At 42.1% G+C, this 25,417-nt stretch overlaps 1 protein-coding gene across 6 annotated transcripts in view; it reads left to right on the forward strand.

The window, feature by feature from the left end:
- The first annotated feature begins 212 nt into the window (after positions 1 to 212).
- NR3C1 (nuclear receptor subfamily 3 group C member 1) overlaps positions 213 to 25,417 on the forward strand; it is a 128,091-nt gene continuing 102,886 nt past the window's right edge. The window contains exons 1-2 of one of the 6 annotated variants that reach the window (XM_078067357.1): positions 213 to 476; positions 4,595 to 5,806. In XM_078067357.1, coding sequence (XP_077923483.1) covers positions 4,611 to 5,806 — 1,196 coding nt within the window. In that variant the 5' untranslated portion in view covers positions 213 to 476; positions 4,595 to 4,610. Of the gene's footprint in view, positions 477 to 821; positions 954 to 1,228; positions 1,348 to 1,667; positions 2,154 to 2,677; positions 2,832 to 4,594; positions 5,807 to 25,417 lie in introns of those variants that run through there. The other 5 variants (XM_078067353.1, XM_078067354.1, XM_078067352.1 and 2 more) reach the window with 5 other exon arrangements.

The following is a 25,417-nucleotide window of genomic DNA, read 5'->3' on the forward strand; positions in this document are numbered from 1 at the left end:
TGAGTGGCTGCGGCCGAGCGCCCGGGCAGGGACTAGGTGGAGCTGCCGCAGCCTCCGCCCCCGTCATGAGCTGGCAAGCGCTGTCACCTGTGGGGGCGCAAAAGTTACCGCCCCAAACCCTAAAGCCACACAGCACAACCTTTCCCCGAGTCACAAAAATCATACTAAGTGTCGCACAAGGTAGGAGGCTCGGTCCCGGCAAAGCCCAAGCCCAACGGACGCGGCAAGCTGGGTTAGGGGGCTGCGGCGGGCGTCACCAGCGCGGACTCCCCTAGCCCCACGCCCCTCTCCTTGGGGAAAGGCCACGTGTTTCCCTCCGACTGAGGGGGAGGCGCGTAACGGGAACAGCTGGAGGGAGTTAAATGCTGACATTTTAAAGCTGCGTGTGTTTTGTTTTGTTTGGAGGGACAGGGGTCCCGTGTACACGAAAGGGTGGGCGACGCATTGAGTGGAGTGCAGCAAATGTCAAGATTCGGGTGAGGGGCCTCCACGGGAAACTTGGACGCGGGCCCTGGAGGGGGTGGAAGGAGAGGTCAGGAGTTTGCGGGGGAGGGAGGGCGTACTTTGCAACCAACTTACTGTTTCGCCTGCAACTTGCTTTTAGGCCTGCCACCCCGTTTTCCTTAAAAATAATAATAAAAAAGTGCAAAGAAATTCAGCTCGCCGGAGGTTTTGCATTTGGCGTGCAACTTCCTTCAAGTGTGAGCGCGCTAGCAGGGAGGGACGGTGGGGGTTGAACTTGGCAGGCGGCGCCTCCTTCTGCCGCTGCCGCCGCCGCCGCCGCCTCGCAGACTCGGGGAAAAGGGTGGGGGACAGTCGGTGCGCGGGGGAGGGTGGGTTCTGCTTTGCAACTTCTCTCCCGATGGGAGAGCGCGGCGGCGGCTGCAGACCGGGCCGCCCAGACGATGCGGCGGTGGGAGACCTGCCGGAACGCGACTCCCCCCGGGCCAAGAGTACGTAAGCGTCGACCCCCTCCGCTGCCCTCCCTTCCGTAAGCCTCCACAGAGGGCGTGTCTGGCGGTCCGGCCCCGAGAGCGGCCGACACGCTGCGGCACCGTTTCCGTGCAACCCTAGTAGCCCGCGCTAAGTGACACACTTCGTGCAACTCGGCTCCAGGGCGGCGGCGCGGACCACCCCCGCGGCGCTGCTGCGGGCCGCGCCCCGGCCCCCACCCCCAGACAGCCCGCTGTCACCCGCAGGGGCGCTGACGGCGGTTGCCGCCGAGGGACCCGGCCAGCTCTGGAGTGGGTCGGGAGTCGCGGAGCTGGGCGGGGGCGGGAAGGAGGCAGCGAGAAGACAAACTAGAGAAACTCGGCTTCCCTCCCAAGCCCGCCCCAGAGAGACCAGGTCGGGCCCTCGTCGCCTCTCCTTCTTGCCAGGGGGGTGGGTGGGCTAGGAGAAGTCCTGCGCGCTCGGGGGGCGGCGGCCGGCCGCTAAGTCCCGGGCCATGCCGGGGGCCGGGGGCGTGCAGGCGCCGTCGGGACCCCGGTGGCGGGGCCCCCGCGGAGGGCGTGGGGGCGGGGGCTGCAGCCTCCCCTGCAGTTGCCGAGCGTCGCCAACAGGTTGCACCGTTCCCCGCCGCCGCGCGGCTTCTCGGGCGGGGAGCGGCCGGGGGTGGAGTGGGAGCGCGTGTGTGTGCGAGTGTGTGCGCGCTGTGGCGCCGCCTCCGCCCGCCCCCCGATCGGTCCCGCTCGCTCGCCGCGGTCGGGCGGCCCTTTCGCGTGTCCGCGCTCCCTCCCCTCCTCCTCCTCCTCTTCCTCCTCCTCCTCCATTTTGCGAGCTCGAGTCTGTGACTGGAGCCCCAGTCACCGCCCGCCCGTCGGGGACGGATTCTAGTGGGTGGAAGGAGACGCCGCACCCGGAGCGGCCGAAGCGGCGGGGCGCCGGGACGGAGGACGCGCGCCTGAGAGCCCTGGCTCGCGGGGATCGGCGCGGGGCGGGGGGCTGGCTTGTCAGCCGGGAAATGGGAGACTTTCTCAAATAGGGGCTCTCCCCTCCCCCCCCATGGAGAAGGGGGCGGCTGTTTACTTCCTTTTTTTAGAGAAAAAAAAAATCTCTCCCTACTGCTCCTCCTGCTTTCACACGTTAAGTTGTTTATCTCGGCTGCGGTGGGAGCTGCGGACGGTGGCGGGTGATCGGCGCCCCTGCCAGAGGTAAGAGGTGGGGAGGGCCGGGGCCCGGGGCCCGCGCGGGCGCCCGCTCCCCCGAGGTGCGGGCCGGGGACGCGGGGCCGGCTCGGGGGCTGCCGCGGGAGCCTGCAAACTTTTATTAGCCTCGGGGAATGGGGGTGGGGGCTGGCGAGGGCCGGGTGATGGTGACGAAAGGGCAGCGCGCGGGTGACAGCGCTGGCCTCTTCCTCTCCCTCGGCCGCCGTCCCCGGGTCGGGCTGAGGGGGAGGAACCTGAGCTCTCTGCGAGTGGAGCCTCTTCGAGCTGCCCCGGCTTTCGGTCCTCTGGTTCCCTGGCGCGGAATTCTGGCTTCTGCAGCCTCCCCCCCAAAGTCCCTGTCAGTGCCCTCCCGGGGGGCCTCCCAAACACCCGTTTTATGGTGAACACCGAGCCGCGTTTGAATTCAACTCGGCCGAATGTTTCCACTCCACCCTAGTGCGCCCGAGCGCGATCAGGGTTTCTGTCGAGGCTCCAGCGCGTCTCTTTTCTGGCGGGCGCGCAGGGTGTGTGCGTGTGTGTGTGTGTGTGCGCGCGTGTGTGTGCACGCGCGCGTGTGTGAGTGAGTGTACACACGCAGGGGGCTGACAGCCTGCAACTTGGAGACTTCGGTCAGGGCTGGCGTTATCTGGTAGAAGTGGGCGTGTCGGAGAAAGAACTCAACAGGTCTGGACACATTTCTCTTTTTACCCTTGCACTTTTTTCTCCCCGGGGAGAGGGTTTGTTCTTCAGCGCTTGGCATCATTGCGCGCCTGACGCTCCTAAGTGGCCCCTTGTAGAAAAAGACGTTCCCTAGCCGGAATAGTTCTGTGGTGCGTTTTTTGTCCAGCGCTAGTTTGACGTTTGGGGCCGCAGGCTGGGTAACTGCCGCCTTGTAATACCACTTAAGACCCCTTGGTACGGTTCATTAAGGCCCATTAATGTGACAGTTACTTGCAATTTAAACTGGGGGCTAAAGTCGTTGGAGGGATCGTTTCGTTTTGTGAAATACTGTTTTGGTTTCGAGTTTGAGGGCAGCTGTCAAAGCGGCGTGGAAATTCATTAGGCTCCATTTGATACCTTGTGTTTAGAGATCGATATCAGATAAACACGGCGGAGGGGCGGGGAGATGAGCAGTTTACCCTCAAGATGTGTAGAAGCAGGTCCCAGCCCTCTCTCTACCTTAATCCCACTCCACTTCCCGTGAGGGCCGGTGAAGTTTCTGCCTCGGAAGGTCTCCGTACAGCAAAAGTTTCCTTTCATTGGATGGGATTTGACTATGATGTCCCAAATGTGCTTATCAAAGTGTTCGCCTGCCTCTTACAACATCCTGATTATAAACAATATACTACCAACCTAATACTCTTGAGAACAGCCTCTGAATGGGGATTGGTGAGGGTTTAGAATACAGAGAAAATTATTCTGAGCATTTTATTGGCTGTTCTTTTACCTGGGTTTATATGAACGTGGTTTTACAGTTGTGGGGTTTTCCTGTTTTTAGTACCTGGTTATTTGGAAAGGAAAAACATCTTAATTTAGAGGTATAATAGTGTCTCATACTGAGGGTCTTAAGCAATTTGAAAAATAAATGTAGCTTCATTTAGATTTTATTATGTTGTAAGATTCGAGAGAGCTGTATTTGTTGTATTTAAATAAGCTATAATTGTAGTGAGAAGCTACTGCACATTCTACTTTGCTTGTTAAAATCCAAATTTTAGTTGGCCTATATACAACGTATTTCATTTGGTATATCCAAAATTTGAAGGCAAAGTTTGAAACAGACACATTCAGTAAGAAATAGGGGTTAAAAAATAAGAGCCTTTCTTAGTATACTGGAAGATCATCATTGTTTATTTTTCAAATAAAATGTGCATGGTTACCAATAGATTGTACCAAAGGTTTGGTTGTGTGACTAGCAGGTGGGAGGGCAGTTTGTGAGCAGTTTGAGAGCGAATTCTGTGATAGTATTTACCAAATTTTATGTGTATGCGTTCTCAGAAAAGCAAACAGCCTTGACTGATTGAAAGGAAGTAGGAATTTTAATGATCATACTCTTTTTAAATGAAATACTTTGACATCAATTTGAACTTTAGGAATAATCAGATGTAATGAATTATAATGTCTGTGATTAACAAAGTTACAGTTCTGTGAGTGGCAGGATGAATAGCCAAGCTTAGTTTGATACAATTTTGCCCTCAGCTGTGCAATTGAACTGCATTGTTCTTTTAAATGTGGCACACTGAATGGGAGCAGGGGATATGGCTTTTTTATTCTGGGAGACAGAAACTACTTTTCTGATAACAAGGAATTAGATTCAGAGTTAACTAAAAGGCTCATTTAACAGGCTCTTACTAATCAGATCACTGAGATAATGTGACTTTATAGCTTATTATGTTTCCCCCCCTTCTTTTTTCTTTCCTTTTTTTTTTTCTTTTTTACCTGCCTGGTAGCTGATGATAATATCTGATGGACTCCAAGGAATCACTAAGCCCCCCGAGTAAAGAAGTCTCTAGCAGTGTGCTTGGTCGGGCGAGGGGAAATGTGATGGACTTCTATAAAACCCTAAGGGGAGGAGCTACTGTGAAGGTTTCTGCTTCTTCACCCTCACTCTCGGCTGCTTCTCAGTCCGACTCCAAGCATCCAAGACTTGGGGTTGACTTTTCAAAAGGCTCAGGAAGCAATGCACAGCAGCCAGATCTGTCCAAGGCGGTTTCACTCTCCATGGGATTATATATGGGAGAGACAGAAACTAAAGTGATGGGAAATGACCTGGGATTCCCACAGCAGGGCCAAATCAGCCTTTCCTCTGGGGAGACAGACTTTCGGCTTCTGGAAGAAAGCATTGCAAACCTCAGTAGGTCGACCAGTGTTGCAGAGAAGCCCAAGAGTTCAGCGTCTGCTGCTGTTTCTGCTGCCCCCACAGAGAGGGAGTTTTCAAAAACGCTCTCGGACGTGTCTTCAGAACAGCAAAATTTGAAGGGCCAGACTGGCACCAACGGGGGCAATGTGAAGTTGTATTCCACAGACCAAAGCACCTTTGACATTTGGAGGAAAAAATTCCAGGATTTGGAGTTTTCTTCTGGGTCCCCAGAGAAAGAGGCGAGTGAGAGTCCTTGGAGATCTGACCTCTTGATAGATGAAAACTGTTTGCTTTCTCCTTTGGCAGGAGAGGATGATCCATTCCTCTTGGAAGGAAACTCGAATGAGGACTGTAAGCCTCTTGTTTTACCGGACACTAAACCTAAAATTAAGGATAATGGAGATCTGATCCTATCAAGCCCCAACAGTGTGCCACTGCCCCAAGTGAAAACGGAAAAAGAAGATTTCATTGAACTCTGCACCCCTGGGGTAATTAAGCAGGAGAAACTGGGCCCAGTTTACTGTCAGGCAAGCTTTTCTGGGGCAAATATAATTGGTAATAAAATGTCTGCCATTTCTGTTCATGGTGTGAGTACCTCTGGGGGACAGATGTACCACTATGACATGAATACAGCATCACTTTCTCAACAACAGGATCAGAAGCCTATTTTTAATGTCATTCCACCAATTCCTGTTGGTTCAGAAAATTGGAATAGGTGCCAAGGATCTGGAGATGACAACTTGGCTTCCTTGGGGACTTTGAACTTCTCGGGTCGATCGGTTTTTTCTAATGGCTATTCAAGGTAAGAACGCTTTTCTATTTCTTAAGAACGGATATGAAATGGATTGATTGACTTAAATCTTCAGTGATTTGTATGTGTTTTCCAGTGACTCCTGTGCTTTTTCGTGTGACTAAGTTTAAGCGGTCCTTTTGAAAGTGGACACGGTTGAAAGACACCCTAAGTGATTTATCTGTACATAAGCAAATTTTCTCTGAAATAATGGCATTCAGGAATCATTGGCCAGTAGTTTATTTAAAAATTCAAAATAATGTTGCTCATTAACAGGTATCCTGAGTAAAAATTATATAAATTCGAGGGAGTTTGATATCTAATACTTCATTGATTGTGTGTTCATTGATATATTTTTAAAATACGCTCTTATGTTAAAGTGAAAGGTACCCTTCATATTTTATAGAAGCAAAAGTGTGTGCTGTATTCATACACTTGTGAAATGTTAGCTTGAGGAGGTCAAAGGGTTAACAATTAAAGATCTAACAATGAGCCTTTTCTTCACACTGAACTATCTGTGGCAGAATTTGAGTTTTGAGATTGCTAAAGCAATGCAGTGAGCAGTGAACCTGACCATAGCCTTAGACATGGGACTTGCCCATAGGTTCCCGATCCTAAAGTACATAGTTGTGTCTGCTGTTCAGTCTTGTTAGGAAAGGAATTGGTGGCAACATGGTACAAAACAAAATCTAACTTTGAAAAGTTCCTACAAGTTCTCAAATAGATACATGATGGCCAACATTGTGAAGCTTTGAATCTCAGCTGTCATTTGATTTCTCTTCTTTTTTTCTCGGTCCTTTGTAAGTATACTGACATTTCCGTTTGACCTCAAAAAGGTCTGTTAAAATGGAATTACCAGGAAAAGGTGCTAAATTTAGATGTATCTGTTGATAGGAGTTAAGTTCTCTACCATGTACCCCTGTCCCCAATTCAGATAAATACTGGGTTGTAGATCACATTTTAGGTGTGAAGGAAATATAAAAATGTGATTGTAGAGAAACAGGATTGATTAATTGATTGGGTGTGGTGGTGGTGTTTGTTGTTGTTGTTGTTTTGAAAGGCATAGTAGTAGACAGTGATTTATCTGTACATGAGCTTTTCAAGGGTTTGTTTTTTTTTTTGTTAGTGGCGTTCATTGTTCCCAATAATTAGTTAATGAAGATTTTATTTAAAACTCTCTGTAAGATACTTTTTCTTTTAAAGATAAATCCTAACACTGACGTGTTTCTTTTCTATCCTCTTTAAGGAGGAAGGTTTTTGGGTAGGGGAAAAAATTCAGACAGATTTTGGCTATGTTCTATTCCTTTAAAGGGCTTACTTGTTTCTTATCAATAGAAAAGACCTTGGTTCTTGTGTGTCTTCGTGTAAACTATCTAGTAATCTATTATTTAAATAATAATAATCTTTTATTTAGAACACTACTTCAGCTTTTTATTGTTGTCATTCTGAATGGAAGGCTTAAAATGTTTTCAGTAAGGAGATTTGAGGTGTTTCTTATCGTGTAAGTTGTTGTGTTTAAATGTTAAAAGACATGCTGTGTTTTAAATTTTTCAATCTCAAAGTTTTGGCAGTGGAGTTAATGATTCAGTGTGCTTGGTTGTCCTAAAGAATAAGTGCTGTTGATTTGACTGAGCTGTCTGTAGGAAACTATTACACTAATTTATAAAACATGTAATTGTACAGAGAAACATAATACATCTTAGGAAGCTCTTTGGGGATTATTAATGCATTTTGTTCTAATAATCACCATGGTACTGTTTTCATTTTTCTTACTGTAAAAAAAAAATAATAAAAGGCATAGATCAAGACTTAACCATTTTTCATCCACGGTGAACTTTGATTAAGCCTTTAAAATCTGGGATCTGGAGTGTAAGTCTTAGATGAACATAGATACCCTTACATCATTAAAGATAATTTTAATGCTTTTCATTAGAGTTTAGGACATATAAAGTGTCTTCACTTTTAATTTGAGCCTCATAACAACCTTATGATGATAGGCAAAGCGGTGATGATGTGGCTCTTTTGAGATTATTTACTATCCAATGAAATGATTATTTTAATGCTGATGTGTGATTTGTAATTATAATCAGTAGTTTGTGTCCTAATGAAAAGGTGTAGTATCTTATACAGGATACTTTGCTAATGTTTGAAAATTTCATACCTTATGCCATTAACGTGGGGGACTGTGATTACCCAGTACAAAGCTTCTTCCAAGTAAATAGAAACAATGTTTCTTTTCTAACCAGCACTGAATTAGTCTATTGTTTCCACACAACAGCCCTGATATAACTAAAATTGGTGCTTTCTCTTCTCTATATGTTACACGGCTCTTGTCAAACAATAGCTATGAGCAGTGACCCAAGTGATCAACATGTTGAGACCACAACTATAGTGAATACTGACTTTCTGACTTGAGAATATTCTGTGCCACTAATAACTTCACTTGCATTCCTTTTTTAATTAAAAAAAAAAAAACCATAAATCGTACTTTGACTTTTTAAGCTGTCACCTAAAATTGCTTTTTCTCAAAATGCTAAAAAACAAAACAAAACACTTTATACTCTCTTTTGCCAGGGAAGGCAACTCCTACTGATTTGTCAACATAGGTTAACAATCCAGTTCACATTTATTTGTAAAATTATGACTATCATGATTGAGTATAGTCAAATATTTTCTTTTTAAGGGTTAAGTTCATTGATCCTAAAACAAGAGAAAACATAGTGATATTCACATACATTCTTAAAGTAAAACAAACTAGCCATACTAACTGAATATGCTTTTTAAATACTGAAATTCAACAAATTTAGCATAAACTAGTAACATTGATGAAAACACATTTTTGCACTTAAGCATTAATGGTGCAGCTGCTGAAAGGAGGCAGAGGAGTAAGTGGTTTTAGGTAGAATTAGAGCTTTTATTGGGATTATGTTGAAACTTAAGTGTTAAAAGGTTGACCATTTTGTGAAGGGTAAGATTGTTGAAGAGAAGGAATGATGCAAGATGAATTTGTAAACTCTGTCTTAGGGAGAGTTGAGGGCTTTGATTTATAAAGCTCTGAAAATTTATGTAGATTTTAAACATCTGTCAGTATTAATTGCATCCGTGTCCAATTTTATTAATGTAATGAAATTGAAGACCTGTACAAACACAGGATGAGCGAAGCAAATTCTCCCCGTTCCCCCTTTTTTTTCCTATTAACACTGTGCTAAATGTTTTCTCCAAAAAGAGGCATAAGGAAGAGATTTTGTTTTGGTTATGATTTACTCCCCTTTTTAAAGGATAGTTGGTTTACTTCCTACCTTTTGTTTTTCCCCTCCTTCCAGAGGTTCTGGCAGTGAGTATTTCATTGTCTTTTTTGGGTTTAATGTTAAAGGAGATTTGCTTTAGGTTATTTACATACTTACTTTTAGCTTTATGATAAGTATCTTTTTCATTTTTAACACTTGTACTTTATTAGGGCTGTCTTACTAAAAGAAAAAAAGATAAAACATACTGTGTGTATTCAGGTGTGTCAATTTAGTGTGGAATGACTCCGATATAGAAATATGGGATTAGTATGTGGTCAGATTTTATTGAAATTATTTCTTAAAATGTTTATTTGGTCATTCCATTATATTTGTATAATTGATAACATAATGTGTATTGTGATGCTGTTATGGTTTTGTCTCTTGGTGTTACAGATACTTTAGTTGGACCACTTTAAATATATCATTGAATGTTTATAAATTTTATGAAAGACTTACTCTGTAACATACCTTGCATAAATGTAGGTTAAGTGCAAATTGTATTAATAATGAAATTCATATGTGGGTGGAGATCACTGTAGGGGCCTTTTGAGATTTTAGTGAAGGAGAGATTGGATCAAAAGGGTTTATTTTAGTATGAGTACCTAATGTGAAAGAGCATCTGTATTAATTGGTTGGTTATATAAGTCTTAATCCACTCTGGCCTGCAGGTGATTGAAATAGCCTAGTTGTTAGGAAATCTTAATTTACATTAGGTTTAAAATAAGTCTGGGGCATATTTCTTAAAACATACTTTTTTCTTTAAAAGATCACATCTAGTTTTAATTAGTGAGCTCTGCTTATGTACTACTACTTATGTGAGCAAATTAAATAGGCATTCTAGTAATTGTATATGGTAGTATTTACAGGTATTTGCCATATTAACAGGCACCTGCTTCCATATTTCTGAGTCATGCAGAATACATGTTGGTGACTTTTGTTGCACAAGAGTTTTCAAGAAATATTGTTGAATTAAGCTATAGCTGAAAAAAAAAATCAATTCCTGATTATTGACCCTTCAGAAGGGTTTAAAAGCCCATGCTCTTATTTCTGTAGTTTCAGAGAGCCAACTGCTCTCATTTTCTTCTGGTTTATTCTGCTTACGTTTTGTATTTCTCAAGTAAATAGAAATATTCCTACCATTTAGTATATGTGCTGCCGAAGCGAGCACATATTCCTACCATTTAAAGAAAGAAAAGATCCCACTGAGTGTTCTTTTTCCTGTGAATTGCTATGCTGAACTGGATTAGAATGTGACTGTTAGTGGAGATTTTTATCTTCATTTTGTTCATTAAAGTGTATATTTTAGAAAATATGCAATTTTATAGCAGTTCAAAATTAGTTGTAGACAGTGATTTCAACCTCCAAAGACCTAATTTTAACAGGCTGTCGTCTTTATCTGAACTGCCATTACATATGTACCTTAAATGCAGGATTTCCCGTGGAGTTTGTTAATTAAGTAAGGGGGCAAGGGGGTGGGAGAGGGAGGAGCACTAGAAGTGTGGAATGGTGGAGGATAAGTTTAAAAATACCAAGAATGCTTCCGAAAACCAGCAATTTGGATCAATTGTCAAGAAATTCAGAGGACTAAAGAGAAATTTGGGGCTGTGTTTATGTATGAGGGAGTGCACTAACCAGTATTACAATTTAGCTTCTTTCATTTGAGGTGGAAACCTAAAGCTAATTGGTGACAATATAGCCCTAACTGTGTATAGGGTTACATTCTTGTCTTTTGCTGTGCTTCATTACTACAAAAAGTATGGAATGGATGTTTTAATTCCTTTTACATTATTCCAGCTAAGATCAAGTTCATATTTGTCCCTTTGTACTTAATCTGCTCTTTAATCAATGAAAATCTGGTTACTGCAATGAAGTTGAAATAATGATGATCCACTTGATAGAACCACTTTATATTTACTATTACACTTTTATATACACTGTCATCTGACTGTGGAATGCAGCCTTTTTCTTTAGTAATATATTTCCAGAGGCTGCTGCTGGAATATTGAGGAAATTAAATTCTTATTCAGTGGTAGATAGATAGAATAAATTAGGGGGTTCTGCAATTGATTTAAACTATTTGTATTGCAATATAGTCCTTAAAGCCAATTATTTTGAATGGAAGTGTGTGATCCCCTAATTTTATTTCTGGGCCAATTTAAATATTAATCATTTATCCTGGTAGAGCTGTATGCTTAAACATACTTTTTCAGAGTCATTCAAATATTAATTTTGAGTGCTTTAAAATACTTTTTGAGCCAGTTTCAAGGTACTGTAAGATTGATAGTGTCTAATAATGCAGTAAATTTAGTGAAAGTACCTCTTATTTTAGAATTTTTAAAATTCTTGCTGTAAGGCACCAAATATATACATACATATATACATACATGTATATATATAAGGAGAGAAAGGTTTAATGCTATGATTAGTTGCAGATGTTTAGCACACCATGTTAACGTGATTTTTTATTTTTGTAACCAACATTTTGAGCATTCAACTTGAGTATGCTGTATGACATATAGTATGGTGCAATAAATGTTAACTTTTACTCCTTTTTATAATAAAAAGAGCCTTTCTTCTAGTTGTTTTCATAATTATCCATAATATTTAACAGTGGCTATTATGAAAGTGTGTTTGATAGCCAATTTTTAAAGCTATTTTGAAATGACATCCAGTTTAGTTTCTGATTTATTATTTCATGCTGTTGGGGCAGTGCAGTGACTTGTGACCCTCAGGATCATCACATGTTGAACATTAAAGCTCTACCACTTTGTTACGGATAGACTTTGTTGTTGTTGTTATAATGTTTTGTTTTGTAATTATTGAGGATAAAGGCTTCTTTAATTTTAAGATGATTTAAATTGAAATTTTGTTACTTTAAAAAAGAAACCCCTTCAAATTCCTTTCAATTTGATTTAGTTATTCAGTAATAGAAGTAGGAAAGAACTAGACTCAAAATCAGAAGACTTGAGTTCTAAGGCTGAGCAGAGCCAGTCTTTGACCTCGAGTGATTAGATACTGTGGAATCAAAGTACTTTCTTGACAATTACAGATGAATTATTTTCTTAACACATGTGTGTGTTTCTTTTTCTAAAATTCTACAGTCCTCTTAACCTATCACTAGTGAAGGAGGCAGTGGGGTAGGGAATGGCATACTTAGGTTGCTTATTTGACTTTTTTTGTTCATTATCAAGTACAAGACAAAAAACGAACTGGGATTTGGTATTTTTGTAAGAATTAGTGTAGTTGGTGGTATGTAGAAAATGATAGGTAAACACTGTTACTGGTGGAGCTGGAGAGGTGGGGCTCTTGGGTTCTCCGAGCTTGTTTCATGTGCTAGGTACAATGGCTTTAGATTAGAGTTTAAAGGCTCTTGAGAGCTCATCTGCTCCCACGTTCTCATTTTTCCAGATGAGGAAATGAGACCCATAGAAAATGTCTAGAGAAACACTGCAGAATTAGTTTGTGGTATCACCGCGTTGGACTAGCCTCATTCTCTGTTGTCTAAGGTTCCCTAGCAGGCTTCTCTTAACATCTGGTCTCTTGCTCTAGAGACTTGAAACATAATACAGATTACCAGGTGTTTTATAAAAGTTGCTATGAAATCAACTAGTTTGGATTTAAAAAATGTACAGTATCCATATTCTTTCCTATGTATTTTTTTAACCCTTTTCTCCCCCACTAATGTTGAGTGTGCATTAAACGGTAGCACCATGCTAAGGGCTTTCTTTGTATGCATTCATCTCATTTAAACTTCTTAGCAACCCGTGAGGGTTTGTAACTAGTTTCTGCGTCAGGTTATTGGTTCTGCCATTATCTATGTGGTACAGGAGACAGCTGTTATTAACTTAATTTTACAGGTGGGAAAACAAGACATTTCAAGAGAAAAGAATAGTCAGAAAAAACTTAACCCTGATCTGAAGGGGAATATTTAATACTGTGTTAGAAATTTCCTTAGGTCTTTGCGAGTTTTTATTTGCCATCGGACAATCTTGAAACAATATATGTAGGAGAAACGGGATGAAGCCTCTGCTGTCCTCCCGGTATGTTTGTATAGTCACTTCCAGCTTTCTGTGACAGTTTCAGCTTCTGTAAAACAGAGCGCCCAGCATTTTTGCCTGACAGGATTTGTGCGTGGATGTTTACTTTGAAAATTAAAAAGTACTATAAAAAAAATTCAAGGTGGCATTTTTAAAGCTCTGCCAAGTCTCCTGAGCTCAAACCAGCATGACCCTCATTGGCTAAGTACAGGAGGACATCTGTGCCCGTGTTAGGTATATCCTGTTCATCGGTCCCTAAGACTTTTCCAGGGTCTACTGTGTGTGATCATTAATAGTCATGGATTCCAGTTCCATAAGGACTGTATTTAAAGCTTTCAAGCGCCAAGGTAATTGTATTTACATTAATTTTTTTTTTTCAGTTTTGGTTTTTTGTTAGCTTTTCAGTGCATTCTGTTGTTTATTAGGTATGTCATCTAAATTTAATTGCATGTTGATAACGTCAGCTATATTGTTAGGTTTTTATTAATAAATGCTAGAAGATTCCCTTGTTTTATTGTCTGGTATTCTTAAAAAACGATTTGTGCAGAGATTCATTAAAGTTTCACTAAGAAACTTGAATTTGTCTGAAAATGAGAATGAAGTTATTAGCTTTAATTTTTTTTTCATGTTTATTATATTTAGCAAAGCTGTGTGAAAGGAGTTTCTGACTATATCGAATACCAAAATTTGTCCTAAGTGCATACATTGGGGAGGATTATGTAACTTACTTGACTACATTTAATAACTTCTTTCTTTATTGATCAAGTGATAAAACAAAAAAAAGCAAACAAATTTGATGGATGAAACCAAAGTTATAAATTTTTCTTTTTTTTAATATCACAAAGAACCAAGTACAGAAACCAGTTAAGTGGCAGTTTAAAATGGTAAACATGCCAATGTTAAATATAACTTAAGTTCGTAGGCAGCTTTTTAAAAAGGAAATATTAAAAAATTTAATTAGAACTTTATGTGAAATTTGTCATCTGGAATCCAGCTGAGTTTATTAAGGACAAAGTGTGACTATAAAATAGATTGATTTTTTTTTTTTTTTTAAACAGAAACCCTAAATGAATGTTGCATTTCTAAGCCTCCACCTTGGAAGGGTATACATATTATCCCTCTTTTGAAATTGCCTTCGGACCCACCTTGTAAGCCATAAAAGAAACTGGACTCATTACACTATAGGAACACCTGAATGTTCTTGCTTAATCAGAAAATGTATTTATTCCTTAGCTTGATGGTTTACCTTTTACCTTTTTTATGTGATTCCAAGTAATTTCGGTATTTCCAGAAATTTAGAAATTTAATCCTCTCACACATTATAACATTTGTTTTCATTGAGGTTACTTAAAAGAAACCATGTAGGTATTTCTATAGATGTTTAAAACTGTGTTAAATTTCCCTGGAATAAATGCCTAGGTTCCCAAGGTGACCAGTGTGAAATGGATGGTGCTCAGTGGTTAAGTTGTGATTTGTTCTCTATGAGCTATCCAGGAGATTTATGTTAACAGCTGATGTATTTTCTTTTCTTGACATAATATAGAAAAAAGAGATAGTATTCCTCCCTAAGCCTGATTTTTTTCATGTTTATGTTCAAATAAAGTGCCTGTCTTTCCTTTGGACTGGAAGGGAGTATGACCATAAGTTATAAAAAGTAAAGGTAAATTCCTACATGTAATTCCTCATCTCCCAAAGAGTTTAAGTTCCCGTTTCAATCCTCAGTGCATCGAGGAATTAACCTACTTGACAATCAGTGTGGCAGGAACTCAAAGTACACTCAAATTACTTACACCCATAAAATAGTTTAACGGAGAGTTAAAGCTACAATATAAAATTCACATGTTAATTCACACATTTTCTTTTATTCCTTATAACCTGAAAAGAAATGTCCTGCTCATAATTGAAAGTACTTTTAAAAAATTAAGCAAATTTTGGTTGTCACTATTTTCTAAATTTAGTCATGTTTAAAAAACATTATTTACAAAATGCTAAGATTGAAATAGATCCCAGCCTTGGAATTCATAAAGATACATGCAGTGGCATGCATAATGGGATATACCTTTTGTAACCATTCTGTTACATTCGTTTTCCTATTAAGTAGAAAATGTTTCTCATTGCTAAGCACTTATAATGATCTGGTGTTGGTGCAGTCTACAGGTGCTAGATTTTAAATATAATATAAGAAGAGGGCGCCTGGGTGGCTCAGTTGGTTAAGCGACTGCCTTCGGCTCAGGTCATGATCCTGGAGTCCCTGGATCGAGTCCCGCATCGGGCTCCCTGCTCGGCAGGGAGCCTGCTTCTCCCTCTGACCCTCCCCCCTCTCATGTGCTCTCTCTCTCTCTCTCATTCTCTCTGTCTCAAATAAATAAATAAAATCTTTAAAAAATATATATATGATATAAGAAGAAATATTCTTAAAGGGAAGGTAAGACAAATAGGTGAAACAATCTAACTCAGCATATTAAGGACTAGTGGCCCTTTAATTCATAATGTCATTTAGCAGAATTGCAGTGCTTTGGAGTCACCACAGACCTATTTGAAAGAGAAAACCATAAACGAAGCCGGAGGGAAAAGCTAGAACTCAGAAATCCGTGGAAAAGGAAAGTTCTACATTCCAATTCCAGCATCCGGTTAAATTTGATATTTCTGTGCCTGAGTGTTTCTGTATGAGCACTGGGAAATATATATAAGCAGCCTAGCTACGCCGTGTTAATAGGAGGAAGAGCTACAAAGGCATGTTCCGGGAAAGGAATTCTTGAGACGGCTGGAGTGGGAGGTTAACTTATGCGGTCTCTAAGATCCTTCCAACTACTCCAGCAGCAGCAGTTTGTGGAGCTAGGCATTGGGCATACAGAGGCGAAGAAGATAAACATCCCCGACCTCATGCAGCAGTCTGGTGATGTTCTATCCCCAGATCTTTGTATCTCTTCCACTCTCCCTCCCCCCACCCCTGTGCATTTGGCTTTCTGAAATGTGTACTTGAAGGAGGTTAAACTTTTCCCCAAGAAGGCATGACTGAGACTTCAAAGGGGAAAGTGTGTGGATGAATGGGAAACCGGAGTTGAGTCTGCTATTTGGAAAAAATAAAAGGAGGGGGGGAGGGTGGGTGATAACAAGGAGTCTGAGACAGAAGAATGAAAAGATGGAATGGATGAGCTCATCAGATGAGGACTCTGTAGTTAGGAATGAACCAGCAGGAGATTTCAATCACTTGTGGAGGAACCTGATACATACACACCGTCATTATATACATTATGTGATACAAGACAGGGAGAAAACATGATTTTCACCCTTATTGCATAGCCTAAGGTTATGCACCCCTGGTGTTAGACACCTTTTTTCTCGTCACTTCAGAATATCTCTTTATGCTCTAGAAGCCTAGTCCTCTTTCTGGGTCTCCCATGCTTGAGCCCAAACTTGAGGAATTTTTGTCTGGAATCTTCTTTCCCCAGATACCCACATTAATTCTCTCATTTATCACATTTATTCTCTCACTTTATATAGGTCTCCACTTAAAGGCCAACTCCATAAGAGAGACCTTCTCAGACTGCTCTATGAGAAATAGCGTGTTTCACACACACTGTTCCCTTGCCTTCCGTGGTAGACTGATTGTGTGTACCTTACCTGTTCACCTGCGAGACTGTCAGCTCCGTGGGGCAGTGATCCTGTCTGCCACTCTATTGTACTTCTGTACCCCAGCAAGTAGAAGAGTATCTGTCTAACACATCGTAAGACCTCTGCAAATCCATGTTGAAGATAGGAATAAACAAAATTGACATACATACCAAGAAGATATGTAGGGATGGATCACACGTCTGTCTTTGTGGAGAAATGGAAATGTTAGCAGACCGTGAGCCTCACTAAGAGGAATTAGCACAGGTTGTCTCCTCCAGATTTTTGGCTTCAAGATGCACAAGTGCTTCTGTATCCATAGAAGACATAAAGCAAATGTGTTTTTAATTGTCATTCTTTAAATTTGCTTTATGGCTTAGAAATGGACCACTTTTCATAGTTTCTTAAAACAACTCTGGTACATGTACCATTGAACAAATTGGGGTAACCAAAGCTTGTAAATAAAGTTTGAGGTTTAGCTTTCTTTTATTTATCTTGTTCAAGGTAGTAACCTTTCATAACAGAAGCTGTCATCGTTGTGTTTTTCAGCTGTTTAAGATTTGGGATGATTCTAGCAGATATCTAATATATGCATTTGTGTTGACTTACCTAGAAAGTCAGGCAAGAATTTGATGTGCCCATTTTTCATGTGTGTGTATAATTACTCAGTACTCCGAGAGGTAGCTTATTTTTGCCTGAATTTTAAATTACCTTTCTCTAACTTACATTTTAGATTTGCCTTCTTCTACGTATAGTTCTGACTTATTGCACCTATGGTATATAGCAGCAATTCAAAAGGTTAGTAAGATGAGTTATCTCTTCTACTGAGAGTTGTAGGAGAGTTAAGCCTAATTTGGTCAAGACAGTTACCGAAAAAAGAAAATGCAAGGTAAGTAGGTATTAGCTACTAAAGCAAGAAAATCAGATGAGGTCATTTAAGAATAAACTGCTTTAGTGTTTAAGAAAAAAAGAGGGGAGGACCAAGGACAGGGCTCTGGAAAGCATCCAAAGAGAGCAGCCACAAAAGATAATGTATAGCTGGAGAATTGGGAGGCAGCAGGTTTAAATCGGGGCAGAGACAGAGTGGTTCGTGCTGTCCAGTCAGCTGGGGTGGAAGAGACAGGACAGACTATCCTTAAAAGAGGAAATCATTGTTGAAGCTGGTCCTTCAAGTATGGAAACATTCTCAGAACTCAAAGTCAAGAGAAATCAGTGAAACCCTAAATGGAAAAACATAACTGGAACAGCAAGTGATTAGTTTATAATTTTTTTTTTTAAGAAGAAACCCTAAATTTGAGAGCTTAGTCAGTTTCTGAAATTTAGATTAAAATACTGAAGTGAATAATAAGAAACACACTTCTGAGACCGCAGAGACCCTGAGGCTGGGCTAGGAGTAAGAGACAAAGGCTGGAAACCAGGAGGAAAGTAAGTTTCTGTTCCCTAAGAAGTCAGCACACGAGGGAAAAAAATCTGGCCATCCCTTAGTTTGAACTCTTAGCACATGGTACATGTACCAGAGTTGTTTTAAGAAACTTTGAAAAGTGGTCCATTTCTAAGCCATAAAGCAACTCTTGAGAGAACTCTTGAATTAGTCTCTTAATTGTTTTCTTCGTTTCCCCCTCTCCTTTCTCAATCCATTCTGCACTGTACTGCCGGATTAATCTTCCTACGATACTGCTTTCAATATTATTCCCCTGATCAAGAGATGTCTGTGGTTCTGTTGCTCGTGGGCTAGTGGTTCTCCATGTTCTTCCCACTATGACCCATATGCACATGGCATGGAGCCCCGTGAATACTCCAGAACCCTTGGAGGATTTGGTTTTTGCACAGTTTCATACAACTCTGTGCTCTTCTGTCTTAATCCAGGAAAGAAGATCTGCATGTAAGTGAATTTATAGGGATAGTCTGTGAACCGGTTCTTTTTAAATTGTTTTTATTTATTATCGTTTTTCCAAATGCTTTTTCAAAGTTGGCAAAAAAAAACACAAAAAAAAAAACTGGCAGAATTCCCTTCAGTAAGATTATACCAAGAAAACATTAATCAATAAATTTATTCACATCGCCCTCTCTTTCCCTCTTTCTTCCTCCCATTCCTGCCTGTCTCCCCCCTTATCCTGCACCTGTCTGTGTCACCATGTCAGCATAAACACTTATATAAGGCCTTCTGGGTTGTTTGCTTGTAAATAAGAATAGAACTATTGTATACCAGTTTCTCTGCAACTTGATTTTCTCACCTACAGTACATCCTGAACATCCTTCCAGATCAACACATGTGCATCCCATTCTTTTTAAATAGCTGTAGAGTACTCCATTCCGGTTGTTGAAAGAGTTTTGCCACGACAAACAAGGTTCCAATAAACATCCTTTTCTATGAATACTCAACATGTAGCACTTGGTTTCTAAGGACAGATTACTCCCAGAGTCAGGCTGCTGAGGCAGTGGTTTGTATATTTGCATCTTTAATGTGTACTTCCAAAGTACTTTTCACAGGGATTACAGCAAACCACAGTCTAATCTGGCAGTGTTTATACTTTTTCTTTACAATGAAAATACAAAAATGATTGCTACTAACATTTTGGCCACAAATCCCAAAATTGATCACAGCATCCCAGTGTGCCGTATGCTGGAACTGAGGATTGTTGTGGTCTGGAATTCAGGCTCCTTCTCTCTGCTTTTAACATTGTGGAGCCTTCTAGACCACTTTAATGCCCACTTATTTTCTGTGCTTTCCTTTATGTAGCCCTGCACATCCCTCTCGCTCTGGATATCTTCCCTGATGGTAGCCTGGGCAGCTGCCCAGCATCCAGTTCTTTATACCCAACTCCATGATTAGCACATAGTAGGTACCCAATAAATAGTTGTTGAATTAATACTGGTTTCTTTATGTATTTCTTCCCCCCCCCCCTTATATATTTCTGATTTTTCTCTTCTACGAGATCCGTTCTTAAGGACGAGGACTGTTTTCACTACAGCACCTAGCACTTAAGATACTCAATTCAGGCTGGCTATTTGAACAAAGAATCCTCTAGAAGAGGGAGCAAATAGCATGGCCTGGCCTTTAAGCATATATTTTACCCATTTTAGGGCAGTTTGGAACTGTAAGAATCCAGTAACAACAATAAGAACAGCACTTGTGTTAAGCTGTTAGAATATGTGAGGCGCAATTCAAGTTACAAAGGATGGAGCAGGAAGTGAGGCCAAGTAGTCTCTGTCCTTGTGGAGCTTATGGTCTTTGGATGTTACATTTAGAAGATTTGTAGGAAGCATGAAAGCAGTGGCAACCAATTTCAGGCTTTTTCCAACAGAGGCTGTGGAGTATTTATCCATTCATTCAATGCCTACCCTGCCAGGCACTTCACAGAAAGCCCAGGGGCAGTCAGACCTTTGCCAAGAGGTGGCTAACGGACCAGGGTGACGGCTCATGGATAGTAGACTTGTTTCCCAAACCAGCTTCACCATTTCTGTTGCTGAGGATAGAAGCATAGGAGTAGATAGAGTGGCAAGGAGAAGGTGCCAATCCCTGTCCCTATCCAAAACACACACCACAAGGAGGTGTTCCTGTGGCTGTCACAGAATCCTAGAATTCCAGCTGGAGCCAGTCTTGATATCCCATCCTTCTTTTTCACATGAGGAAACTAAGGCCTAGTACAATCAGGACAGTATTGTGGGTCAGAATGAGGACTCTGGTCACATTCTCTGGGTATGAACCTTGAGCAAGTTCATAACCCTGTGAACCCTCCTTTCCCTCACCTTTAAAACGAGCACAGTGAGGTAATGCACACAGACGCCCAGCACAGTGTCTGGTGCTTCGCAAGCACTCACAAAATGTCACTGTTACTTTTGGTGGGGTGGCTGAGATGAGACCACTCCTTAATGCCACAGGTTCATGCTTGACCATTCTGTCCCTTGTGCCATACCATCCTATTCTTAAGCTTTTTTTCATAAATTGATAGTTGGTAAACTGGCTTCATTATGATCTTAACTCTGAGACTAAGGAATTATAGTTATGTCCTGGAGACTTGAACCTCTGGGACCTTTAACATTTTTTTTTTTTCTTTTGCCGTAAGTTAGAAGAAGAACTGAAAAATGCATATGTGATGGATGTTGTGTTGAAATGAGTGCTGAGTGCTTCCTGTCTGGCTTTCTCCCACTCCTGCCTACCCCCCATCCTTGCCAGTATTCCTTTAGAATCGCTCTTCTACTACGTGAACCTCTTAGGAACTTGATTAAGGTAAACTAGAATCACTATCTGAGGAAGAGCAATCTTCTCATTTCTTGACAAATTCTTGGGGTATTATAAGTAAGTCATTGCTTATTTGATCTCTTTATATATCTTTGGCTTTTTCTTAAAGAGAATATTAACTCTCTGAGAGTCCTAATACAATGCAAAGTTTCTACCTCTTCAAAGAAGGACTTAAAGATTAGCTTTTTGTGATTCAGTATGAATTAAATCCCCCAGTGAAAAGGACTTCACTTTCTGGATATCTATTTTCACATACACACTTGTTTGTGTCCATATCTAAAGTTATTACCTCTACTGAAGCACCGTGCACGTTCTTGAATTGATCAAATCACAGTTTTAACCTTGTTTTGCAAATTAAATCGCATAATGAAGGACTCACTGAACACCTGATATTTTTATATCAACGAGAGTTTCCACGTTGAGGCCCGTCTTTTAGAAATAATTTTTTATTTAAGTTTCTCTGTTCAAAAAGGATTTGTTTGAGAATTGTGTCAGGTAGTATTTGCTCTGTAACAAACCACCCCGAAATTCGGGATCTTTAAATAAGAACCATTTATTATTCCTCATAAGTCTACAGGTCAGCTGGGCAGTTCTCCTGAACTGGCCAGGCTCAATGATGTCAGCGAGGCCCAGGGTGTCTGTGGCAGCTGGCTGGTTGACCGTGGCAGTGAAGGCCGACAGCCACGTCTCATTATTCAGCAGGCTCTCTGGAGCAGCTCACAGTGTAGCAGCAACAAGGATCCAGAATAACCAGCAGAGAAGCAGGCCCAGCTTCTTAAGACCCAGGTGTGGAACGACTTTGACTTCCACCACGTTGTATTGGTCAAACCAAGTCGCAAGACCAGCCTGTATTCAGGAGGTGGAGGAGCTTTGGAGTTAAAGTGCCCAGGCTTGACTATTGGGAGGGGTGGGGTAGTCGGGGGGTTTTGCCATCTGTCACAGTAGTTATAGGAATTGGGTGCATTTGAAAGTTCTGATGTTTCAGATGGTGATACTCTAACTGCTTATGAAACTTGCCCAGGGTGGAAAAGCAGAGTCATCGTGACCAAAAGGATAAAAGCGTGGAATTTAGAGACTAACTGGGGTTCAAGTTCCAGCTTTAGCACGCACTTCTGAAATCCTGCACAAGCCACCTAACCTCCCTGCTGGGCACTCAGTAATGGTTGATGCACCTGAACTTCAGATTCTTCATGTGTAATTTATGTAAAAGAAAGGGCTAGGTATCTGCTAAGTACTTACATAATTGCTTTTATTCCTGCAAAATAAAATTGCTTTTATTCTGTTTCCCACACTCCAGTCAGGGTGCAAGACTCAGTCACTTCCTTGGAATAAAAACAAAGGGAAAGTGTGTAAGGAAAGAGGAGTAATTGACTAATTGTGGCCTTATAACGAGTGACTACTCACTGGGGTATTTTCCTATAAGAAAAGAATGGCTGAGGCCCATAGTTAAGATAAAAAGCCGTGGATGGGGGCACCTGGGTGGCTCAGATGGTTAAGCATCTGCCTTCAGCTCAGGTCATGATCTCAGGGTCCTGGGATCGAGCCCCGCATCGGGCTCCCCGCTTGGCAGGGAGCCTGGTTCTCCCTCTCCCTCTACTGTTCCCTCCCTGCTCATGCTCTCTCGCTCTGTCAAATAAATAAATAAAATCTAAAAAAAAAAAAAACAAACAAACAAACCCATGGGTGTCCTTGGGTAGGATTCACTGTGGTTCTTGGGATGAGAGTTGTAACATAAGATAGAATCCAAATCTAGATTTAATTTTTTTTTTTTTAAGAATTCTGGTCCCTCTTAGACATACCAGGTGCCTTAACACTAGATTGGGGATTTGTCACACCTAGAAATCACTTCATTTTCTCCATCTTACTAGTAGGAAATGGAAAAGGTCACACACAGAACTCACACAAAGAGCCAGATATTTCAGAATCCAGATAATCAGAAATGTTAACTGGGGTTTTTGTTGCGTCTCTCAGGAGAGGTCCCAGAACTGAAGACAGACTCTACCACCTCTGGCATTAGCTGATCACGTGCATGCAAGCAAGTCAGTTGCTATTTGCACCGTAGCTACCTTTCATGTTTCTAATGACGCTTTACTCTAAGAAAGGTTGGGTATACTTTTTTGATTCATGATAGATAAAATATTTTAGTGTGGACAGTAAAAGTCCTTCGCTTAGAAGCCCTTAGTTGTTTGTTTGTTTGTTTTTAAGACTAAGCTACTGGTCTGTATGGATTTCAGTCTTTGCTGCTGCTTTTGATCAACATTTCCCTATTTCATTCCTTACACAGACCACTTTGAACCGTAAACGGAGGTGAACTTCATCTTCTGCAAACATATTTGAGATGCAGGGATATTTTCCCAAAAGTGTTCAGTGGTGATTTCATGTTTGTACCTGTTTGCAAGAACTAACAGAAATAGACTGTGCTGAGGAAGGAACTTTAGTTGAGAGGGATAGTTAATTGGAAAGAAGGAAAATCTGACAGGCAAGTGAAGTTCAGCACTCAGAAGTAGGGTTCCTAAAGAGATGGCAGGAGAAGAGTGTTTCTGCCCAGTATCACCTGCTGCTTCGGGGGGTCAGTGAATGTATTACTGAGGACCTCCCACCTGTTCAGTGTGGCACTCTGTGGCTCTGGGGAGGAAGAAGAACTCCTAAGTTCTTCCTGATCTCAGAGAGCTTGCATCTGGCTGGGAAGACATGGTGACAGCTTCGTGAAGTAATTAAACAATTAGCTGTAACAGGTGCTGAGGCGTGCGGAGGAGGTCAGAGAATGGCCAAGCAAGTGTGGCAGAATGGACAGCGTCACACATCCTCAGGTGGCTCTTCCTCACGCAGAGCCACATTTCCTGTGGGCCAAGTCTTGTCCCAGGCACACAGCTGCTCCCTAGATATGGCCGTAAAGCTGGCCTGAGGCAAGTGGCAAAATCCACCCTCCTGAGTCATGGCCTTTGGGGGAGGCACCCCCTTCCTCTCCCTCCAGGACAAGGGATACCTCCCCCCAACCTGCTTTGTTTTAGTGACTTCTTAAAAAGAAGCAAATGAATTTTAGCTGCATCAGTGAGAAGTAACAGTTTCATACTGAGGGCTGTTTTTGTTTTAACGTGTGACACAGCTTTAAGGAAGGAGTGAAATCCTGACGGTGGAACCTCAGACCTATTCCTTTTCTTAGTAAAAAGCCAGTGAGATAGTTTGCGGCAGAAGAGCCTTCCTAGTGTACCTGAGTCCCATATACGTGAAGCCTGTCCCTCCTGTCTTTCCCAAGGGGCAGGCTGTGCCTTGTTGTTGCTCTTCTTTCTCCCCTGGTCATTCCCACTGCACCACTTCTAAACCCTGCTGTCCTCAAGTCCGAGAGCGGGAGTCCATCAAGACTGGTGTTAAGAAGTAGTAGGACCAAGCTCTTGCTGGGATGCTAGAAGAAAACAACTGATTTCTGTATAGTGCCTCTCGGGTAGATACGCCCAGGAATCTGAGTGTTTTCAGATACTCCACAGAACTGGGGAGATGGCCCACGTTTGGAGCCACTGGTCTAAGAAGGACACCAGAGATGCCAATAAACTCTCTTGGCAAGGAGGTGATCATGGGCCTCGGACGCCCGCTGACATGAGGGGAAACCCGCCGCAGCCCGAGAGTCCGCATCCCCAGTTCCATAAGAGTAAAGCCAGCAGCGGCGGGGCCTGTGGGCTCTGGCTGCTCGTGCCCACTCTGTCTGGCACGACTTTCCTCCCAAGATGTCACGGCCTGTGGGGGAACACGGGCGCAGCGACCGAGGCAGCTGTAGATGGCCGAGGGGTGATGGACAGGATCCTGTGCCAGGAGGAAGGGGGCTCCCCCCCCCCCGGGCCCTAGCTCTGCGAGGCCCTCCGTGTCTGGGTGTGAGGACTTGCCTGAGGCTCCTGGCTGCTCCCCCGCAGTCTGCTGCTCTACCCCTCCTCCCTTTCGTAACATTTCACTTTATTTTCTCCCATGGCCCTTGCGTGTCAAACACGAGAACCTTTTCAGCTTCCTGTGATTATCCACATTTACTCTGGCTTTGTTTTTTCCCCACACCTTTCAGATGGGTAATGATTTTTCCTGTTTTGCCTTAGAAAAATTCTAATTGGCACAGACCTCATTTCAGGGAGCCTCCCACGAAAGCCAAGTAACAGTGAGGGTTTATGAAAATAGAGTAGAGCACTGTGCCTAATTTAAGAGGGAAGAAATAGCAAAATGTTGCAAAATACCAAACTGTGCCCTGTGTTTCACATTCTCCCAAATACTCATCCAGAGACGATTAAGAAATTAACAGGATTATTTTGAAATAAGGACTTTTTTCTTAGTTTTTTAAAGCACTTTACACTTGCCGCTTTCATTAATCAATCCGCACATAGTGCAAACTGATACAGTAGTCTGTTCTCAGAGACGTAGATTCTTGTCAGAAATTGGTAAGTGGCCGTATGTTGTTAGGATGGGT

This window comes from Halichoerus grypus, chromosome 2, assembly GCF_964656455.1.
Source record: "Halichoerus grypus chromosome 2, mHalGry1.hap1.1, whole genome shotgun sequence".
NCBI lineage: Eukaryota > Metazoa > Chordata > Mammalia > Carnivora > Phocidae > Halichoerus > Halichoerus grypus.